The sequence below is a fragment of the Rhamphochromis longiceps genome, linkage group LG10 (assembly GCF_057381845.1).
Source record: "Rhamphochromis longiceps isolate RC_006_pf linkage group LG10, R_longiceps_female_GT1.1, whole genome shotgun sequence".
NCBI classification, from domain to species: Eukaryota; Metazoa; Chordata; class Actinopteri; order Cichliformes; family Cichlidae; genus Rhamphochromis; species Rhamphochromis longiceps.
Genome location: NC_140566.1, coordinates 15,860,398 through 15,882,949, shown reverse-complemented (window position 1 = coordinate 15,882,949; position 22,552 = coordinate 15,860,398). Strand labels below are relative to the sequence as shown.

General features: G+C 41.1%; 3 protein-coding genes across 6 annotated transcripts; all 3 read left to right on the top strand.

Annotated features, from left to right (window-relative positions):
• The first annotated feature begins 6,172 nt into the window (after positions 1–6,172).
• prdx4 (peroxiredoxin 4) lies at positions 6,173–10,498 on the top strand. The gene is made up of 7 exons (XM_085420471.1): positions 6,173–6,463; positions 7,277–7,394; positions 7,500–7,616; positions 7,789–7,911; positions 8,298–8,428; positions 8,580–8,614; positions 10,375–10,498. The coding sequence occupies exons 1-7, from the start codon at positions 6,256–6,258 to the stop codon at positions 10,423–10,425; spliced, it is 783 nt and encodes a 260-aa protein (XP_085276597.1). The 5' UTR covers positions 6,173–6,255; the 3' UTR covers positions 10,426–10,498.
• A 1,150-nt stretch (positions 10,499–11,648) lies between these two features.
• Positions 11,649–13,136, top strand: LOC146660550 (diamine acetyltransferase 1-like). Its single transcript, XM_085419589.1, has 6 exons — positions 11,649–11,871; positions 11,963–12,014; positions 12,115–12,195; positions 12,301–12,402; positions 12,546–12,586; positions 12,687–13,136. Exons 1-6 carry the CDS (start codon positions 11,806–11,808, stop codon positions 12,852–12,854), a joined length of 510 nt encoding a protein of 169 aa, XP_085275715.1. The 5' UTR covers positions 11,649–11,805; the 3' UTR covers positions 12,855–13,136.
• An 859-nt stretch (positions 13,137–13,995) lies between these two features.
• LOC146660549 (zinc finger Y-chromosomal protein 1) lies at positions 13,996–22,552 on the top strand. Of its 4 annotated transcripts, none has more exons than XM_085420468.1 (8): positions 13,996–14,326; positions 16,608–16,704; positions 16,962–17,279; positions 18,463–18,612; positions 18,747–18,875; positions 18,969–19,103; positions 19,246–19,389; positions 20,684–22,552. In XM_085420468.1, exons 2-8 carry the CDS (start codon positions 16,638–16,640, stop codon positions 21,982–21,984), a joined length of 2,244 nt encoding a protein of 747 aa, XP_085276594.1. In that variant the 5' UTR covers positions 13,996–14,326; positions 16,608–16,637; the 3' UTR covers positions 21,985–22,552. The 4 variants fall into 4 exon arrangements, with proteins under 4 accessions (XP_085276594.1, XP_085276593.1, XP_085276596.1 ...); XM_085420467.1 differs by having other exon boundaries at positions 13,997–14,270; XM_085420469.1 differs by lacking the exon at positions 13,996–14,326 and adding an exon at positions 14,355–15,724.

Genomic DNA, 22,552 nt, shown 5'->3' with positions numbered 1-22,552 from the left:
TTTGCTGTCAGTTGTCTTTTTTGCAAACATGGAAAATTTCTCAGCTTATAAAGCCAATAAAGCACAAAAAGTCTATTGAACCCTGCAAAAATCACAGGTCAAAAACGAAAATGGCTTAAAATTATTTTCTAAGATGTTGGGCAAATCTGCCACCAAAAAAGCTCCAATGTGGCCTTGATTCTCCAAGGGGAACTCCAACCAAAATACCATCCTTCCAAAGATAATTGTTATTGTGGAAGCTGTTTAACACCTCAGTCCAAGAGAATTTAATAATGTAACTGGGTTTAGCTGCAAATGCAAATACACATTTTGCATCTTCTCTCCCATTAAACCATTTTAGTCAACCATTGTGTTCTATTGTGAGACATTATACGCAGCTACTCCCATTAGCATATAAATTGCACATAGGATGGATGGAGGTAGTGACTTGCCCATAGTTGTGTATCCTTGGGCAAGATACTAACCCCAAGTTGCTCTCCGATGGATGAATGTGTGTGAATGTAGTTAGAAAGCACTAAGTACAGATAAAGTGCTTGTGAGAATGGGTGTGATTGGGTGAATGTGGCATGTTGTATAGAGCGCTTTGAGTACTCCGGGAGAGTAGAAAAGCGCCATACAAGAATCAGTCCATTTACCAATCAAATTTTTATGGAGTGCTTTCTCCCAATCTTCATCAGAGAATGAAACCAACATATGTTTACTCTATTCTTCTCTTATTTGATTAACAGAAGGATTGATTTCATTCATTATCTGAGTATATATCATTGATACTCTTCTTTTGTTTAATAAATTGACCTTCAGCAAAGAGTCTAAACAGGATGTTGGGAAGTATCTGGAAAATTTACGTACAAAGTCTCTAATGTTATTGTTTTATTCACAGACTGCAGATTATTTTTTATTCAGAATCAAAGAATCAAAATAACAGAATTACAAAGTGCCTTGATGCTACTGTTGTAATAATACTGAACTGAACTTAAATGAGCTGAACTGTGATATACAGTGATTGATGAATTTGTTAGACACCATCCAGTGTAATTTTTATGCCACACTGCCACAAATTAAGTGTATTGGTAATCATTTTTGTATTTCTGTAATGGTTACGGTAATCCACCAGAGTGCACAAGCTCTTTAATCCAAATGATATTTTAATGCTAATTTATAAATATTGATTCATTTCTAACTTCTCACAAAGATGTGAGTTCAGTTTCCTATTTGTCTAATCAATGAAATCATTTGTAGTTTCAACCATGTTTTTGACAGATTTCTAAAATATTAATCTTTTTTTATTTTTTTAATGACAGGTGGTCTGACATTTTGTTAAGCACTGTGTGTATCACCATCAGTTACAGTCTTGACAGGAAAAGATAAATTTGTGTCTATTTTGGAAAAAAAATGAGTATTTCCAGCCTGGCATTGTAACCTCATTTGGACAGGTAGTAGCTGCCAAAAGTATTGTTGCTGTAAAACCTTTAGCCCCAACACCTCCAAGAATTCCCGAAGCTAAGCAACAAGGACCTCGGCCTGGGATGTTGCTCTGCCATGCAATAGCCATCGCTAAAGAAAGTAAGTCGTTTTCCTCAGTAACTGTAGAAGAAGATGTGTACTGAAACTTTGATTTAAGGGATTTTTTAAAAAGCATTTTATAAACGGTATAAACAGCATTTAAAAAGCATTTTTTACAAGCTACATCATCTACAATCCTTTGGATTATTAGAAATCACATGTGTTTTACTAACCTGGTTGACTATCAGGCACGAAAGCAGACAGTCAGTGCATACCAAATATTGCAAGAGAGGGTAGGGTTGAGCTCCCGCCTGTCCCTTAGCTTAAGTCTGCTGTCTTCAGATAGCTGGTAAGAAACGCAGCAAGGAGACATTAAATACTGCACATAAGAAGTGCTGTACACTGCGGCTGTGTTATTTGTGTTGTTCCTCAAGTCATGTTCAGTGTTGTGTGGTGTAAAAACAGAATAAAGAAAAGACGGGGGTTAAAAAGTTTTCAAGCTCTGGCAAAGCACCACTCGCACATCCTGATGACTGATTAGATTAGATTCAGCTCCAGAAAACAATGGACCTGGAAGTAGAAGGAACAGGCTGAGCGCTATTGCTGAAACTTGCACAGACTACAAATGACTTTATTCATCAGGAGGTCAATCAGGCCCTTGATGCCATTGTTGGACAATTGCAGCCATGGTTGGGCCTTTCCTTTGGATTTCTCTGAAGCAGTGCTGGGAGTTTGCTGAGTGGCAGTGTTGTTGCCGTCTTGGTCCCTTGGGACATGAAAACCTGTACAGGAAGTTTGTATATCAGGTTATAGTGTAGTGCAATATGTAGTGAAAACAATTTTCGACTCCTGTTGTTCACACTGAGATAAAGCAGTAAATCAAGTGAATTACTTCATTTACTGCTTTATCTCACAAGAATCTAAAATCCATCCATCCATTCGCTTCCGCTTATCCTTTTCAGGGTCGCAGGGGGCGCTGGAGCCTATCCCAGCTGTCATGGGGCGAGAGGCGGGGTACACCCTGGACAGGTCGTCAGTCTGTCGCAGGGCCAACACACAGGGACAGACAACCATTCGCGCTCACATTCACTCGCACATTCACACCTGTGGTGTGAAAGAATCTAGAATTTGAATAAAAAGTGCAGTTGTATTAACAGAAAATGTACTTTAAAAATATATCTGCGGCATCTGAATAAATCTGTAAACAGTAATTTCCCTCACACAGTATACTGTTGGTGCAGATGAATTGAACTTTAGAAGGCTTTAATCTCTAGCAGTGCATGAGATTGTATTAATTTATCACAGGAACACCTGTAAAACCTGAATCTGCAGAGTAACTTTTTACTGCTACTGTTAAATAAATGTACAAAACTTCACTCCCTTTATCACTCTAAAACTAACTGGTTTTGACTGGTAAGTCATACCTTGTTCCCACATAATACTTGTCCTTAGTTAGTTCCGTATTATATAAGATGTCAGTCCCAATCAAAGAGGATCAATATCAATCTTCTGTCACCTTCCTTGTATTTCCCCTTTGTATAACTGTGGTGTGAATCTTTGCTGGTCAGTAAACTTAATCACTCTCAGTGAATCATAATTTTAAATGAATGACTCTTCAGAGCAAAGCGAGGCTATGTATGAATGAGCTTTTATCCACGTTCTCCTCCCGCTGATCGCTTCTTCCACCCAGATGATACCATTGCAGCTTGTCTCACTGCCTGTTCTGTGTTTTGTATGTTTTAAGTGTAATGTGCTCAAGGTTCCTGATAACATGGTCCAGTACCTGCATCCTGTTGGAGAACTGTAGGTATCAGCCTCGTCTCGGAACAGAGACGCCATCATCTACCTGCTCAGTCGTGTCTACACCCATCTGGACCAGCCAGCCAGCACTGTGACGGTCATGTTTTTTGACTTTTCCAGTGCTTTCAACACCATCAGGCTGACCCTCCTGGGTGATAAGTATTAGCGATGCAGGTGGATGCTTCTCTGGTGTCCTGGATTGTTGATTACCTGACAGGAAGACCACAATATGTACGTCTCCCACAGTGTGTGTCTGACAAGGTAATCAGCAACATAGGAGCACCACAGGGGACTGTCCTCTCCCCCTTCCTCTTCACCCTCTACACCACAGACTTCAGCCACTGCACAGAGACCTGCCATCTTCAGATGTACCGGGCTGTGGTTGACTCCTTTGTCACGTGGTGTGAGCAGAATCATCTGCAGCTCAACGTGGCAAAGACCAAGGAATTGATAGTGGACTTCAGGAAGACCAGGAAACACTTAACCCCTGTTTCAATCCAGTGGGTCAATGCTGACATTGTGGATGACTATAAATACCTCGGTATACACATTGACAATAAACTGGACTGGGCTAAAAACACCACAGCACTTTACAGGAAGGGCCAGAGTCGTCTCTATTTTTTGAGGCAACTGATGTCCTTCAACATGAGTCTGTTGTGGCCAGTGCATGCTGGGGGAGCAGGCTGAGGGTCGCAGATGCCAACAGACTCGATAAACTGATTCGTAAGGCCAGTAATGTTGTGGGGGTGGAGCTGGACTCCCTCAAGGTGGTGTCGGAGAGGCGGATGTTGTCCAAGATAAAGACAATGTTGGATAATACCTCCCACCCACTCCATGACATGCTGGTCAGTCACAGGAGCTCGTTCAGTGAAAGACTGAGAGTACCGAAAATCACCACTCAACGACACAGGAAATCATTCCTGTCTGTGGCCATCTCTCTGTACAACACATCCACTTAACACACTGTTTACTGCAACAGCTACACCCTTCTTGCACAAGTTCTTTTTCCGCTATTTATTAATAAGTGACTTTTATGTACATATATGCCTGTATAGATTGTGCTATTCTTAGTTAGTGTATTGTCTGTCTCTGTTAATGTTTGTTTATAATGGAGCACTGTAACGAAAAATAATTTCCCCCTGGGATCAATAAAGTATTCTGATTCTGATTCTGATTCTATGTGCAGATGTCTATGTGAATTATTGTAATCAGCCTCCTTGAATGATTTCATTCAACTTTACTCAACTATAAAGCTGTGCTCTTACGCCCAGAGCTTGTTCTGTCCTTTAGATACATTTGTTGACTGTTTAATCTTTCACCAGTCAGTAAGACACTTGTATTGATTTATTTAAATTATTGCTTTTTTTGCATACATTTAAAGGTCCTGATGTCTCTTGATGCCAGTACGAATCTTGTTCAGGCTTCACAACATGCTCCTCCACAGTGTGACTATCAGCGGCTCATTGGACAGCTGACTGCACCAGAAAAGTCAGCAGCTTAAAAACCTGCTCCCTGTTTAACTTTACAGCAACATATTTGTCTGAAGCCATGTGTTAGTGAACGACCGAGTCCCCGTTTATGAATCAAAATAAAGAAAGGATGTAACTTCTCAAAAATCACGGTAGGTTTTCTTTTTCATTGATAAAATTGTCATAACAATAATTCAGTCTGTATAAAAGTGGCGAATGAGGAGTTTCATTAATTTCGGAGTCATGAGTATTTCTACAGGCACTGCAGCGTGCTGTCGATTTTTGAAAAGCTTGATGGATTTTTAAGGCGACATTTTTCCATATGCAGATCAACATGTGAATTTAGAGGCTTTCGCATTTCAAAGCCCTTCAAAGCCCAAAGTCTTCAAGAAGTCTGTGTATTTGGGCTAAATAAAGTAGAAAACAGCGAAGCTGAATTTCCGAGGACTGGACGTCGAAAGTGTTTTTATGCTTTTTATGATAAATTTTGTATCGACTAAACCAGAAGTGATCGATACCAATGAAAGTTTTCAGTCTTCTCTGTGTAATTCTATTTGTCAGCTGTCTGCTCAGCAAGGCTGCGTGAGAAAAGAAGCTCTTGTGACCTCAGGGACCTCAAACATGTGTAAGATAAACGCTATGAAAGTTTTCTTTACCTGTCTGGTGCAATGAATAGCTGTCTCCCAGTACTCGGGACGCTCGTCATTGTTTTTGTTTGTCTTTTTTGTGTGCAAAGGTTCTGCAGTGTCATGGCTGCTTTCATGGACACCTTGGGTCCTTTGTCCTCCTATAATATAATCATGATCTTCACAGCTGTAATGATGATGGAGTTGAGGCTGCTGGGGTGCTTATACAGCTTCACTCCCACTGCCATCAATGTCAAGAGGCAGTACTATAAGTAATCTGGAAACTAAATTGTTTTAGTGTCAAGTTTCAAATGCATCATACATGTCTGTATGCTGTCAACACACAGTAATAAGCAGCATCACTTTCAATCCTATAAATGGCATTATTGTTACTTTGACCTTCAGATCAATCTAATGACCTTTAAGGAGAGGTCAGAGGTCAAATGTGGCATATTTTAAATCTGTATGTGGTCGCTCTAAGTTACAAGGCTCTTTATCAGTTCTTGACCAATAAAGCTTGATTTTGAAGACATTGGTGGATGTAAGCCAAACTTTAATGGACTGTTAACATTACCCCACTCCACACCTCGACAAAAATATATCAAAATCCATTCAAAACATTTCGAACTATCGTTTTTTCTAGATGAAAACTGGCACTGTGTGTGCACGCCAGTGATACACGCAGTACGCCTGATGGGCTAATTAATTCCAGAAGATGGCAGCAATGCGAAAACAAGGATGTCAGCTACTGGAAAAACCTGAGCGAAGAAGAAGAACAAGGAAGACTGCTCCAATCCTGCAGTAGGTCTGAGGCGCGTTGCTGCTGAGTGGCTACGTGCTGTTAAAGGGACGTAACAATGGAGTCTGCTTTCCACACTGATATGAAGGAGCTTTTCTGTGCTCTGTGCACCGCTCTGCTCCTCCTCGCCACGGTCACGTCTGCAGAGGAAAGCGCTCAGGTGAAAAACCCCCAGTGTCAAAGTTACGCGGGAGGACACGTCTATCCCGGAGAGGCTTTCCGTGTGCCCGTGTCCGACCATTCCCTCCACCTCAGCAAAGCCAAGAGTGAGTTTCTCTCATGCTTTCATCCAGAGAGTGCTGCTAGATTAGCATTTGCATATTTAAAGTGTGCACTGATTTAATTTTTTTTTTTTTTTTTTTGCTGCTTTCTCCTTCCTGTCAAACTACGACTAGCAGCTTGTGCATGTTGATGTAGCAGGCTGGTGCTGCACAGAGCACCCATGTTATGGTTTAATTTTGCAGTTATTGTTAAAATCCCCAGGTGATATCTTTATTTAAAGTTTAAGCCTAACCTGAACTCTCATGGTTTTTGTAGGACACGTCATACTCTGAAAATCTTGGCATGAGCACCTCTCCCCGCCCCTCTGACACATGACTGTGTGTGGCGCAGTACCTACACTTTTTAATACAGACCTGATAACATAAATAACACTACTTTCAAAATAATAAAAGGGGACCACTAAACTCATGTGATTATGTATGGGAGATTTACTGTGAAGATGTCCGAGTCATTGTCATTACTGCAGGTTTTTCCTCTTCCATATGGAAACATGAGTTTGTAGACTTTACCGGGCAAAGTGCGTAATTTTGCGCCTATTCCACAATTTGCATATTTATGACATGATGCAAATGTACTTTTTAAAAGGTTGGGGAAACCTTTTATCGGCTGAGACTAAAGAAGTCACTTGGATAAGTGACTAAACGTTTCTCCCACTGAAAACACTAAAAACGTCCAGATTAACAGAATCAACCTTTTGGGGCTTATTCCACTGGTTAAATACAGTGCACTGCTAGTTGTAGTACGAAATACGTTATATTATGTCCAAACGTTTAACTTGGTTTTTCATCCTGGTTTAGTTTCAAAGCCTGCACCCCACTGGGAAGGAACAGCTGTCATCAATGGTGAATTCAAGGAGCTGAAGCTGTCGGACTACAAAGGCAAATACCTCGTTTTTTTCTTCTATCCCCTGGACTTGTAAGTACCATCGAATGCACGTTACATTATCACTTTGCACATTCTGCTGGGATTGCTGCACAGCGTTGTTCTCAAGTGAAAGCATTTGTTTTGTTTTTTCTGCAGCACATTTGTCTGTCCGACTGAGATCATTGCATTCAGTGATCGTCTGCACGAGTTTCAAGCCATCAACACGGAGGTGGTCGCTTGCTCAGTAGATTCCCAGTTCACACACTTGGCCTGGTGAGATTGCTGTTTCCATCACAATTTAATGGCTGAAGATCAACCCTAATAAAAACAGATGATGTTGTATTATTTTGCTCTACTACTTTAACCTTTTGTATGTACTTTTGATAGACTTTTATTCATTTTATGATAATGAAGACTGATGTTTTTTGCTTTCTGTTTTTTACAGGATCAATACTCCCAGGAAGCAGGGTGGACTTGGACAAATGAAAATCCCTCTGCTGTCTGACCTCACTCACCAGATTTCAAAAGACTATGGTGTCTACCTGGAGGACCAAGGACACACACTGAGGTGAAGTTATAGCCATCATCAAAGTTTTATAGCTTAAGCAGCTTAAAGAAATATTGCTTATTATGTAGCATTGTTATGGCTCCTTGCTGTAAGTTAAAGGTTTTATTTGCAGTTGTAAAACTAATGGTTGCGATCAGTGTGTAAATGATAGATGGACTGGGTCTTATATAGTGCTTTTCAACTTTACCTGAGCACTCAAAGTTCGTTATACAACGTGCCTTATTCACCTTATGCAGGAAGGCTTAAATAGTTCTAGAACCACAAATGGCATATATGAGGCAGAGTCCTGCTGCTGACATTTAGATAATTTACCCCCATGGAAACATTAACAGGAAGCATTGAGCAGCCACTCATGCTCTATTCTAACTCATCCATGTCTTCCTCAGGGGTCTATTCATCATTGATGGCAAAGGTATCCTGAGGCAGATCACTATGAACGATCTTCCAGTGGGAAGATCTGTGGATGAAACTTTGCGGTTGGTCCAGGCCTTCCAGTACACAGACAAACATGGAGAAGGTAAAACGATGGATTTTATTATTGGCAGCTGAAATGTCTGACTGTCCTTCGTTTATGCAGAATACCTAGAAACAAACAGCTGGCTGTCAGCTGAGTCTTTGAGCTGTTTCTTCTTTAAATTCTGACTAGTTCTGTGTTATTGTTTTCACAGTGTGTCCAGCAGGATGGAAACCAGGCAGTGACACAGTAAGTATCACTGGGCCAGTGACTAATATGGATCCTTAGGCACTAACTGCTATTGTCTTCCAGCATATTTAAAAAAAAAAAAAAATCAGACAGGCAGCAATGTATTTGTAAAAACTGATGAGCTGTCTCAGGCTGATTGCCATAAAGAAGACTGTATACAAAGATGGATGTAGTTTCTGAGTCTGAAAAGTGAAAGCATGATGGAAGTGCTTTAAAATTGCATTGTTTCTGTTTAGCGGCCAGCAGGGGGCAGCACTAGTTGCAAAAAAGCATCTGACTGTGTAACAGGATTAGAAAATGATCCTGCTGCTCATGTGAACAATGATCTCAGTCTATAGTTTCAAGTCTTCTTAATGCATCATGATTTGATTTAGTAAATTATGGTCCCATTTAGAGTAACATAGACCTTATTATTGACAATTAGGTATTAGGGCTGCCACGATTAGTCGACTAGTCACGATTACGTCGACTATCAAAATCGTCGACGACTGATTTAATAGTCGACGCGTCGTTTGAAGCTTTGTAAGATCCCAAAAGACGCAGGAATGAGTAGCAGGATTTAAGAGTGTAATAACGGACTGAAACAGAAGATGGCAGCACTGCATGTACAACGATGCCAGCTGCCGTTAAACCCCGAAGAAGAAGCTGTGTCCCAGAATTCATAGCGCGGCCCTGCTCAGTTTCCAACAATGGCGGCAGCTAGTTAGTTTTAATGTTACTCTTATTATTCTTTCTGGGTCACAAAATACACGTTTAACATATTTTTAGGCGAGAATGTAGCTGTGTAAACCTCAAATATCGGCTCAGTTTATCAAGACACCGCATATTTTCAAAAGCGCTCCGACGTTTTCGGAGACGTCTGTTACCCACTAGCTCGATAGCTAGCCGGGGGCAAGGCTAACTAGAGCCGTGAGAACACCGGACTCCCGGCAAATCGTTTTCAAACCCACCGCCGTCTTTCGCTACTCAGGTTAAACATGATATATGAGTCACTTAGATAACTTAAAAATGTTATTGTTTGGCTTTTTTAGTATTTTATTTGTTCCTGAGTAAATCGGTTTGGCTGAGATTAAAGTTATAGTTTTTACACAGCTGAATAAACGTCAAGCAGACAGCTGATTATCAGAAGTGTGAGATGCTGGAGAATTTACTCCGGTGTCCTGTTATATTTTAGATAGCAAGGAGTTTATTAAACTTCACCGAAACAATCTGCAAATTTCATTAAAATTTAATAAACTATCATCTTTTCTTTATTTTTAGTTAGCACATACCTTAAACACTTAAAGCTGTAAGCTAATGCTAGTTATATAAGAGCAGATGCTGCTGGTGCAATAAGCTGTACGTTTTACGTCCAATGGATCTGATTAGTCGACTAATCGCAAAAATAATCGGTGACTAGTCGACTATCAAAATAATCGTTTGTGGCAGCCCTATTAGGTATACTATGAGATACATTGTCATTGTTTTTGCAAATCAGACCCACCACTTTTTTTTTTTGTTGTTGTTGTTATTCCTTCAAAAGAGGTTTTATTATTTATTTGTTTAGTTAAAACAGTTCAGTTTGGCCTCGATGGTTTACCTTAAATTATTACCCAGCAATTACACTGCAAAGATAAGAATTCACCTTTCGCTAATTTCTTCCATTGTTAAGTGGGAATTGCACTATGACTAGTTTATTATCAGAAATCTACATTATGTGTCATATAGGTCTTCTTACATGAAATGTGCTGCACACTAATTTAATGATTTCTTTTCCACAGATCATTCCTGATCCTTCAGGCAAGCTGAAGTATTTCGATAAACTGAATTGATGTATTTGTTTTCCCAGTCTCTGAAATCCAACACTTACACTTTAAAATTTCCAATAAAATGTGTTTTCCTAAACTGCTGTGTGTCTGGTCTCTTAAACCATGACGGTGTTGAAAGTGATGTTGAAAAACTAGTTCATGCATTTATTACTTCTAGGCTGGACTATTGTAATTCGTTACTATCAGGATGTCCTTAAAAACTCCCTGAAAAGCCTTCAGCTGATCCAAAATGTTCTGCAGTGACTATATATCCAGTGACTCCCAGATTCTGGAGATACAGAAATGAAACTACTCGTTTCCTCTCTGCTGTCTGTGCTTTGAATTTGATACAATGTAAATATGTGATGAACAAACATTTTGCTGTAAAAAAACAGCCCCAGGCTGTCCAGCATGTGCAGTGAATAATGCAGGTAATGCCTTCAGCATTTACTTAGCACGCTGAAAACGCATTTAATCATTCTAGTTTATAGCTGCAATATGCAAACTTCACTGTGACCTTTGGGCAGCATGATGGCCTGTTGGCTACACTGTTGCCTCAAAGCAAGAAAGTCCTGAGTTCAAATTCAGTCTTTTTGTAGATGCACTTGTTTTTAAAATGCTTTTAAGGACTATTGCAGCAGGGCCCTGCTTGCTTGGCTTTGCAAGAGAAACAAATGCATGCAAAAGTATCAGTGCCACTGTGATTTCAAGGGTAAAATTTGCTCTCGAATGAGTAAAACAAACTCAAATGTTTCATACAATAAGGTAACTGAAGTTTGTTTATCAGCTGCTGGTTACTAACTTGATCACCTATAGATAATGTTCATCCTCAACCACACCCCTCTTTTTTTTAAGCTGTTAAAAGCAGGTTATATAACCTGTTATATAAACTGTTTTTCTTTTCCCACAATGCAAATAACAGCATCTGAATGCAAAGAAGCAGTAAGTTTTAGCAAGGGAAGAACAACTGGCTCAATGTTATGGGTTGATTTTGTATGTAAAATATTTTACACTCATTTTCAAAAGTGGGTTATTCTTTACTCAGCATAACAGATGTGCTTGGCTTTTTTTTTTCTTAGGTCTGGTTAATATTAACCTTTTAAACAACATTCAAATGTCGTCCAGTCAACACAAAGATAAGGGACGAGCAGAAAAGGAAAAGAAACAGGATGTAATGAGCTGTTTGCCCATATATGGGTCACCTTTCTTTCTGGGATGTTTAAAAGAGAAGCGTCTGAAGCTGCTCTGCCACTCTGCAACGCAGCCAATGCAGTTCTGTGTATGTTGGTTTCCCCATTTCATTGTCGGGGGGTAGACTCCTGAGGAGCGGATGAAGAAACAAATTTTGCTTTTGTTTACATTCAGAGGATTAGTGAGCAAAGGGAAAAGGGGTAAAAAGAGAAAATGGCCAGTTTTATATTACGGACAGCTGAACCAAAGGATGTCTCAGATATCCTGCGACTCATAAAGGTAAACCATATGTGAACTGATAATACTTCAAGCCTTTAACTGGGAGTATGCTTAACTAACAGAAATATGACTAAATGACCTTGCCTTTTAGGAGCTTGCTAAATTTGAAGAGATGGAGGAGAAGGTGATGCTGACAGAAAAAGGTGCTGTGATTTAGCTTCACAATGAAGTTTGCATTGATCTGGAGTTTGAGAAAGCTTAAAGATTTAATAATGTTATGGTTTTTTTTGTTTTTTTTTTCAGATCTGCTTGAAGATGGCTTTGGGGATCATCCATTCTACCACTGTTTGGTTGCTGAAGTCCCAAACGAGAAGAGCTCAGAAGGTAAAAATGCGCCTCTTAAAAGTATTCTCATATTTCTCAGGAACTATTAATGTTGTTCACGGGTCTGATCCACTATTTAATCCCCTGCTCTGTGTTTTCTTCAAGGGTACACTGTGGTTGGGTTTGCTATGTACTACTTTACATATGACCCATGGATTGGAAAGCTTCTGTACCTGGAAGATTTCTTCATCATGCAGGAGTTTCGTGGTATGTTTGATGAAAAGTTTTATTGCAGTGCTAAAGGTTAATGACTAACAGAGGAGAGACTTCTTTCCTACTTTGCGGGACAATTTGTACTCATTGCCAAAGAACTTTCTTAATTGCTCCATGAACACGTAATCTTTCACCAGGTCTTGGCATCGGTTCAAAAGTCCTGAAGGTGCTGAGCGAGGTACTTTTAACATTGCACACTTCAACATTTTTCTGGTGACAGAGTCACCTTTATTTCAGCTGCATTCACGCGTGCACTTTTCTTTTCTCCTTTTTCCTAGACGGCAGTGAAGACCCGCTGTAGCGCCATGCATTTTATAGTAGCAGAAAACAACACCAAGTCTATTGAGTTCTACAAGAGAAGAGGTGCAGCAGATCTGTCCTCTGAGGAGGGGTGGCGTCTTTTTGCCATTGAAAAGAAAAATCTGCTGAAAATGTCTGCCAAATAGAGTTTGCCACTCTTAAACTTGTACTGATGTCTGGTGATAGCAGTGAACTTTGCTCTATGTGATCAGTGACTTGGAGCAGCCTCAATAAATGCATTTATCAATCAGCTGTTCCCTTCTGATCACAAACCATGTCTGGGACTTTTGAGGTCATTGCTAAATTTACACTGATCTCAGAAGTTTGATGAATGAACACTGAAACGTGATAATTACATAATAATCTACCACAGCTGGAAAGTTTGTGAGACTTGAACAAGCATGCTAATAAATACATTAATAAATATAGATTTTGTGTGTTTGGGATTTTCCATCACAACCTACATATCATCCTGTGCCTCTTTGCTATGTTGCCTTTCCCAAGCTGACTAATATTATAGTGCTTTTTTTAAATCATATGCACATTGTAATTCAATCAGACCTTAGAATTATAATACGGCATTAAGAGTTTCTGGGATCATTTTACTCATTAAATGCTGAAATGTCACAATATAAGAGAAAACAAAAGGCCCTCTTACATACTGAGTAATTTTAACAAAAGTGAAAGTGTAGAAGTGTGTATGCATAAAGATAAGTATGGAGAAGCTGTTACTATTACTGATTAACTGCAATAAAAACCCTATCAGTAGATAAACGGCAACATATTTAAAACTGATGGATGCATTTCAGATATTTTCTGTCTAATTTCTGGAAATTTTTAACTGCACTTTAGTTTTATTTTCTTTTTAGATCACTTTTAATGGAGTTCAAAAGAAGCGCAGTTAACACACTATTTGGGAGAACATAAACTACCCAGGTACAGTTGTGCTGCAGATGTGGGGAAAAACAGCTGTACTTGTAGGCTTAACAAAACTGCAGAAGTGATAGGTTCATTCATAAAATAGGGCAGTCGTCGGTTTGTTTAAATGTTGAAGCAATGCTCTCTATCTTGAGGTCATAGTTTAATTGTCCTTTTATTGTGATGCACTCTGTTGTTTGGCGCGAACTGACGTAGTCCTCAGTCAAATTATTTGCTGATACACCGAGCCATGGAGCATAAACTAATTAGAGTTACCGCTGCAGCGCACGCTTTCACACGACCCGCGTTGTTCTTTAGATTATGGCCTGTTTGGTGCCTGTCGGGCTGATTTCCACCACAACCCTTCCGCATTTTCCTGCTGCTCTCGGGCTGTGACGTGTCGTGCTGACGGCGGCCTCGGAGCTGGAGGAGCGGGGGGCTGTAGCATGACAAGATCTGGCTCGAGACGTCCTGCTTTGCTTTCAGCGGTGCTCCTGAATCAACCCCTAACCCCTCCTTCTCTTCTCCTCTCCGGCCCGCCCAAATAACACAAAATTCCCGACTGAATCCTGCCCGAGTCTGGGGGAACCAGGCGGCCTGGGAAGCCGAGGAGCGGACAGAGGCATCCCTGCAGCACGAATCTGGTACGCGGCTCGTTTTTGTGCCAAAGGCGTCCGATTTCAGAGCTGTGTTTGCATTTGTACGTGCCCGTGGCCTTTTGTTTTTTACATGCATGTTGTATTTTAATTTATTTCTTTATTTTTTCTGAGAGGCCGCAAAGGGTTGGGCCTTTTCTTTTCTGGGCCGGGGCCTCAATAGAGGCCGTAATTGGCAAATCAGGCCTATCCCGTTAGCTAGCGAGCCACCCGGAAAAAAGGGATTGTATATTCGTCTGTCGTAGTTGACCATCGGCATTTGTTATCGATAGCTGACGGCTGATATGCAACGCACCATTCAGCCTCAGTTTCGTCTGACACCTTGTCGTCGCCGAGGAGTAGTTTAATAAACGTTAAAATTAGCATTCGTCCAGCAGTTAAGCTAACAAAATGGCGGACGCTTGTGTGATGGAAATTGGTTGTAGAAAAGGTATGTGTGTGTGTGGGTTCAGCCCTCCTCTCGCTAGCTGGCCGGTACAGAGCGACATAAGTGTGCACTTAACGAAAGCCTCGTTTCTTTGCATCTTTATCTTTTCGCATCTGTATGTGTGCGTGCAATCAGCCTTTTCTAAACGTCTGTTTGCACCGTGACAGTCGGGCTTTGCATGTGTAATCAGTGCTAATCTTCCTCCAGTGGTCAATTGAAGACATTGCCGTGAATCACCTCATCGGGATTTGTGTTGTGCTATAGATTTCTCGTAGTGTGTCCGATCGCCCGAGTTTTTAAAATTAATTATTTTTTTATGTGATGTCGGTGTCTTTTGAGCACAAGTGATGCGGGGTTGTGCCGCACATCTTCCTCACACCGTTGTCATATTTTTCCACCTGGAGGTGGGGGGATGGTACATTCAGTGGAAATTAAATGGCAACCCGGTTGCATCGTTTTCTGTTTACACCTCAGTGTTCCCTTGTGTTAGTTTCAGAGAGATATCTGTGTTGTTTTTCTTGTCCTACATTAGCTCAACTTTACCTCCATTTTTTGGGTGGGGAGGCGAAACGTGTCTTTGATTCTGTTAACTGTAGTGATGCGGGCATGACAATAATGGCACTGGTCATTTTAGTTTCTGTCCGTTATCGCATACACGAGCTAACAGTGTAAAGCACATTTTATTTATTATTATTTTTTAATTTTGTGGTGTCCCTTTTAAAAATAGGTTAAAACCACAAAGCTGAAGTCGTGGGGTTTATGTGTGTGTGTGTGTGTGTGAGAATTAAAGGTCAAATAATTTGGATCTTCATAAAGAAACACTGCGTGAGCCAAGGCAAGGCTACAGCGCGATTTTAACCAGGGTTGTTCTTGATAAAGTTAGATTCAAAAGTTGGTTTATAGAGTACTGTGAGGTAACAATCAAGTCTTTGAAGCCTGATTTGGATGCTTGACGGCTTTTAATGCTCCAGGGCAGAGAAGAGCACACTTTCTATGGGACAAAACGAGAACTGAGGTTAGTGAGTGTACACCATGTTTACAGTATCAAGCCCACAGATGTCCATACATGCCCCGTTTGCTGTAAAGTGAATCTTGAAAGGATAGGCATTAACTGTTATGGTGGTAGCAGGGAATTGTGCAGCAAAGGCCAGTGATGGAGGAGTGTGGGTGACTGTAGAAAAGCATGGACTCAACCAAAGTGGGGGGAAAAAAGATGACTTTTAAAAGTTGATTTAATATACTTTATGCTTCTCTGTTGAGGGCTTCTGAAGTGGAGCATATCATAAAAAGTTTGAGAACCACTTTGTTAAGGAACTGCTCAAGCTACAGTACTTGTACAATGCCAGGCCACTGGTCTGTATCATGTGATTCACGTTACAGTGATTCAACAAGTTATACTAAGTCTTTTTTTGAAAACACGCTGGATGCCAGGCACATTAGGGGCTTCATGGGGTAGTGTGGAAAAGAAATGACACCAGCATTGTTGGGCTAACATTTGGCGATGTTGGCCACGTTTGCATTAGCAGCTCGTGTGGTAACTCTGACAAATTGAAATGGATTTAAAGCAGATTTGGGACATAAACATATGATTTTTTTTTTTTTTTTTAAATCTTTTTTTTTTTTTAGTTCCAGTGGCTTGAGGCTGTCAAAGCAGCAGTGCTTTCATCACATATCGTGTGTGTGTGTGTGTGTGTGTGTGTGTGTGTGTGTGTGTGTCCTGAGTAACCTGGAGTGGCTGCTCTGAGTGTCATACAGAAAAGCATAACCGTACACCTGTAAAATATTGTATAAGAAGGGCAATGGTGTGTAACAGCATTACAATATATAAGTAACCTATTATCTGCATAATTTTCTGCCTGTGCTTACTTGATACTAAGCTGTCTATCATTTGGTTTCAGCTGTCCAGTAACAAATGCAGTGCGAGGACAATGGATGAGGATGTCACCAGGCTTGCAATACATTCTGAAGAGCCTAAAATAATATTGCACGGATCGGGTAATTAGCAATGCTTATACTTACAGAGTACGTCTTGCTGGTATGAGAAGTACAATAGTACTAGCAGGATTTCTTTCTTTTTTGTGGATAGCCAGATAACTTTAAATATTTGAGTGAAAGTGTTGTTTGGAAGGAGATGACATGACCATCCAGAGCAAAGTCATATTATGACTGTATGACCATTTAAATCATTATCACACAATAAACCCTTGCTCTTCACTGTTATCTGGTTAACCATGCAATCCTGCTTCTTCTAGATGAAGGTGGTGCCGGCGGGCAGGAGTTTGTTGTGGAGCTTCAAGAGACTGTGTTGGTGTCAGAAGGCGAAGGGGAAGGCATGGCAGTTCACAGGTTCGCCCCAGACGAGCTTGTGATCCAGGATGCTGTTGAGGATGTGGTTTCTGAGTACGTGCACTGCGATGAAGATGAAGATGTTGCTGTAGAAACCTGTGTGATGGCTCTGGACGGTGAGGAGGAAGGTGTTGCCATGGGAGACATCCCTGAAGATGGGCTGGACCCAGAGCAGCAGGAGGACGATGACCAAGATGGCTGTGGAGATTATCTAATGATATCCTGTAAGTTTACTAGACTGTGCTGCATTTACACTTAGCATACATGTCTTTGGTTTGTTGTATTATTATTATTATTATTATTATTATTATCTGTATAATATCTGTCGCTTGGAGAGATCGAAAATTTATATGCATTTGCGGTGTATTTAAAAGGAAACATCCATGTAAATGACAGGACGATAGGTTTAAATCTACAGTGTAGGCTAACATGCACCTTCCCACCTGCAGAAACGTAGACCTCAACAACTAATGTAAACACAGTTTATAGATTAGCACAGTGATAGTACCCCTGTGAAATTAAATCAATGGTTTTAACCATATGTAGCTTGCTCATTGTGCTGTGGCAGCCCAACTGCCATGGTGGTGGCAGATGGCTGCCCCTCCCTCAGCCTGGTTCTGTTAAAGGACCTGTTGAAAGGGAGTTTTTCCCTCCCACTGTCACTCAGTGGTTGCTCATAGGGGATCGTATGATTGTTCAGCTTTTCTTATAAATAAAACTGAATTGAATGTAAATAAGCAAATCTTTCTCATTTTCAATGTGTTTTTGAATGTGTCAAGTTTTCCTTGTTATTATATATTGTACAAGTTGAAGCACTTATGTGTTTGGCTTAGTTTGCCTTAGTTACTTTGCACATCCAGCTACATAACTACTGCATGTGCACACCCCTGCTGGGGAAAAAATATCACACTTATAGCCACATAATGAGCTGAGGTGGTCAGTTTGTGTTTTTGTTTTTCCCAGGCTTATTTAAAATTACAAAATTGTGGACAGACACACTGTACAACTTCTTTCTCTTGCATAGTAGTAGTTTGCATTGAAACAAAACAAAAGATCAGTTTTTTTTGTTGTTTTTTTTTTGGGGGGGGGGGGGTGGACTCATTTACTCTAATTTCCCTGAGTACCCGGAGATTTTCTTCATAAATGCTATGAAGATGTTAGTTTGGAAAAGGTGGAATTGAAGGGTTTTTTGTTGCTGTTGTTTTTTTTTGTTTTTTATAAGCGATCATACTAAATCATGATAAGTTTTGATCTTTAGATTTAATATTTAGATAAGCTTCTTAAACGATTGAGTACCTTATTTGCACTCATTACATGTAAATATTTCCAGTATGTCATAATTAAACTGCTACAAAGTCTCTGCTGGTGACTCTGTTTAATCAAGTCTGATGTGTGTCCCTTTGCTAGTGGATGAAGCTGGTAAAATGGTGTCTGAGGATGGAACAGAGGTGACAGTGGAAGGAGCTGTGGAGGACCAGGAAGTGGAGAAAGATGAGGATGGACAAGAGGTGATAAAGGTCTACATCTTCAAGGCTGATTCTGGGGAAGATGACATGGGTGAGTGGCAGTTAGCTTTCTGTTAATAAAAGAATCATGATAATAAATAATACTGGCTGAATCCTGCAGAAAGCCTTTCTATTTGGGTCTATTTTTCAGAAAGTAGAGAACTGAACTTAAGTTTCATTGTGCAGGAGAATCTGTTGACATCAGTGACGGGGACACAGAGAACGTAGCGTTAACAGAGTCTTCGGGCCATACGCTCAGAGAGAAGATGGTTTACATGTCTGTCGGGGATTCTCATCACAATCAAGGAAACCACGGTGAGTCATCTGGATGCAAGGAGCGGGGACAGCTGTCATGAAACTGAACGTCACCAGTTTTTTTGGTTTTGTACCTGTTGGGCTCATCTACAGGTGGGTCCAAGGTGACTGATGAGGTTTATATGGAGGTGGTGGTAGGAGGCGAAGAGCCAGTAACTCACGACCGCTCGTATGACAGCGTGTCTCTAAGCAAGGACTTCATGCCTGTGGCCTGGGCAGCTGCTTATGGTCAGCACCCTTGTCTATTAAATTGCTTTAAAAACCACACTGGAAGCCTGTGCATCAACCACGTCTCTTGGTGTCCTGGTTAAGCTTTACACGCACCGGTTTTGTTTGTTTATATGCCAAAGACGTGCCGTTTTTCTCACAGGTGCAGAAGATAGTGAGAGTTGTGAGAACCGGAACGGTGCAGCCAGCGCGCTGCTGCATATCGACGAATCGGACGGGGTGGACGAAATCAACAGACAGCGCAACAAGACCAAGAGGCGGTCAGAGCCTCGACAAGTCCAGACAGGTGAGAACGGCACAAATCAGACACAGACTTCTCAGGCTTGTTTGGATAAAAATGAGGATTTGTCTAGTCTTTTTAGGACTGAATAGCAGAAGAGATGATGAAAGCAGCGGCTCTATCAGTAACAATTAATTTTGAGATATATTATAATAGTGAGGTTTTTTTTACACCAGTGCCCTTTTTTTTTTTTTTCTTTTTTTTTTTCTTAAGTAAATTAAGAGTGTGGTATAACTAAGCGTAGTTGTCATTTTCACATTGTTGGCTGTGCATATTTCTACAGTTTGTACAGCACCATCCAAACCAGTTCAGTGTGTTAGAACAGCGGTCCCCAACCCCCGGGCCTCGGACCGGTAACGGTCCGTGAGTCGTTTGAGGCTCAGGTGTGAAATGTATAGTTTTCAGGGTTTTTATCGGTTTTCAGCGTCATTTTGTTATCGTTTACTCGGTTTTCCTGGGTCTTTTCACGTGTGTTATGAATAAATCTACTTTTTTTCGGTACTGGTACTAGTTTTATTTTGTTGTATTTATCCGCGACACCTTAAAGGCTGGTCCGTGGCGCAAAAAAGGTTGGAGACCGCTGTGTTAGAAGCAACAACTTCTTCTGATCTTGTTTAATAGTTGTTGACGAGCAGCTTCATTGTGCATTACCGCCCACTCCTGGCAGTTGTAACACATTACATCCTAAAAGGCAATTATGAGAAAAACTGAGAAAATATGCAATTTGTATAAAAAAAATAACTGCATTATTTATTTATTCTAAAATCATGCCTGTTTGTATTTGGCATTAGCACTCAATATAATACATAATATGATTTTTATTTTTTATAGTGGTTAGCACAGTTTAAAAGGGCTCATTGTTTATGACTTTCCTGCTAGCGGCAGTTAACTAGTTTATCCGGTTTATTGTACCGATGTGCTGTTTTGATGACACCTCTTTATTTAAATACGATTGTCTCTGAGCAGTAAAAGCTGGTTGACATTGAATTCAGATTTTATTTGTACACTAAGCTTGATTAAAAGCACACAATTACTGTGTGCTGCTGCACAGTACATGTTCTACTTTTGTTGCTTTAATTTTCAGTTCAGTTCATATTCAATATTGTACAGCGAAACATTTAATTTATATATATAATTTCACCAGTATTGAAATACTGAAGATAAACACTGTTCTTCAAAAAAAACAAAAAAAAAGCTTCTGTTTATGAAGGAAATGACCAGCGATGTGGTCATTTCCTTCTCCCTTTTATTTATTTATTTTTTCTCAAATTGAATTTTAATTTTTTCTCTTTCTCTCCAGCCATTATCATCGGTCCATATGGTCAGCCCCTCACCGTTTACCCCTGCATGCTCTGTGGTAAGAAGTTCAAATCACGAGGCTTCTTGAAACGCCACACCAAGAATCACCACCAGGATGTTTTGACCAGGAAAAAGTACCAATGCACAGACTGTGATTTTACCACCAACAAGAAAGCCAGCCTCCACAATCACATGGAGGTGCATGCTCTGAGCAGCAAGGCCCCTTTCGAGTGTGAAATGTGTGGCAAGGAGTTCCACCAGCAGGCGGCACTATTTTCTCACAGACTGCAGCACCACCACCGGGAGCCCAAGAGCCAGCCACCTCCACCTCCCACCAAGATGCATAAATGCAAGTTTTGTGACTATGAAACTGCCGAGCAAGGGCTGCTCAATCGACACTTATTGGCAGTTCACAGCAAAAGCTTCCCCCACATCTGTGTGGAATGTGGCAAAGGCTTTCGACATCCTTCGGAGTTAAAGAAACACATGCGCACTCACACCGGCGAGAAGCCTTACTCCTGCCTGTACTGCGACTATAAGTCAGCCGATTCCTCTAATCTCAAAACGCACATCAAGACTAAGCATAGCAAAGAGATGCCATACAAATGTGAGCGCTGTTTCCAGACGTTTGCAGAGGAGGAGGAGTTAATGCAGCATGGATTAACGCACGAGGAGAATAAGACCCACCATTGTGCCCACTGTGATCACAAAAGTTCCAACTCCAGTGACCTGAAGCGTCACATCATATCTGTTCATACCAAGGACTATCCCCACAAATGCGCCGTTTGTGGGAAAGGCTTCCACCGGCCGTCTGAACTGAAGAAGCACTCGGTATCCCACCGTACTAAGAAAGTCCATCAGTGCCGGCACTGCAACTTTAAAATCGCAGACCCCTTTGTTCTCAGTCGCCACATCTTGTCAGTCCACACAAAGGAGCAACAGGCCTCACCTGAAAAGAGTGAGACCAAGAGGACAGAAACGCACACTCCTGCTGTGACGCCGAAAAAGTCCGGGCCCAGCGGGTCGAGCAGCTCTGGTCCGCCGGCAAGAGTTAGCGCGGCCAGCTTAGCCAGCAGCGTGACTGTAGTTATTGGCAAAGGACAAAAAGAAAGGCGGATTTACCAGTGCCAGTACTGCGACTACAGTACCGGCGACGCGTCGGGTTTCAAGCGCCACGTGATTTCCATTCACACAAAGGACTACCCGCACCGCTGCGAGATCTGTTCGAAGGGCTTCCGACGACCCTCGGAGAAGAACCAGCATATCATGCGTCACCACAAAGATGTGGTGCAGGCAGAGTGACTCTGACTGAGCCAAATACTGTGCCACAGCAAAGAACAATGTTGAAGCATCCGTCAGACCCCGACCACCGCGCCCTCGGCACGTCGCCATTCACATTGAAGTAGTGCGGAGTGTGTGTGCTGCACTCGGTCCATTCTGTTGTTTTGCTCTTTTTAAATCCTCGGCCTACTGTTTGTTCAGATATGTATACACGTGTAGATAACATTAATGCTCTGTCAGAGTTAGCAAACCAAGCCCCTCTGTAGACTCGCACTTTTAACTGCATGTCCCTTGGTGGTGACAGTGTGCATGGCAGATTGTGCAGATGTCTCTTTGTAGATACACTTTTTTTTTTTTTTAACTTTTGCAAATAGCAATCAGTTCTCAATCAGAATGGTCCTAATTATTTGTCTTAAAAACAGATGTGTAATTTTAAAAATGTTTGCATAATTTTCTTAAAATGTATTTAACAGCAGTTTGGATTAACAACCTGTTTCCAGTAGCACTTGGTAAAAAAGCGCGCGCGCGCGTGTGTGTGTGTGTGTGTGTGTGTGTGCGTGTGTGAGTGGGAGAGAGAGAAAGAAACAGA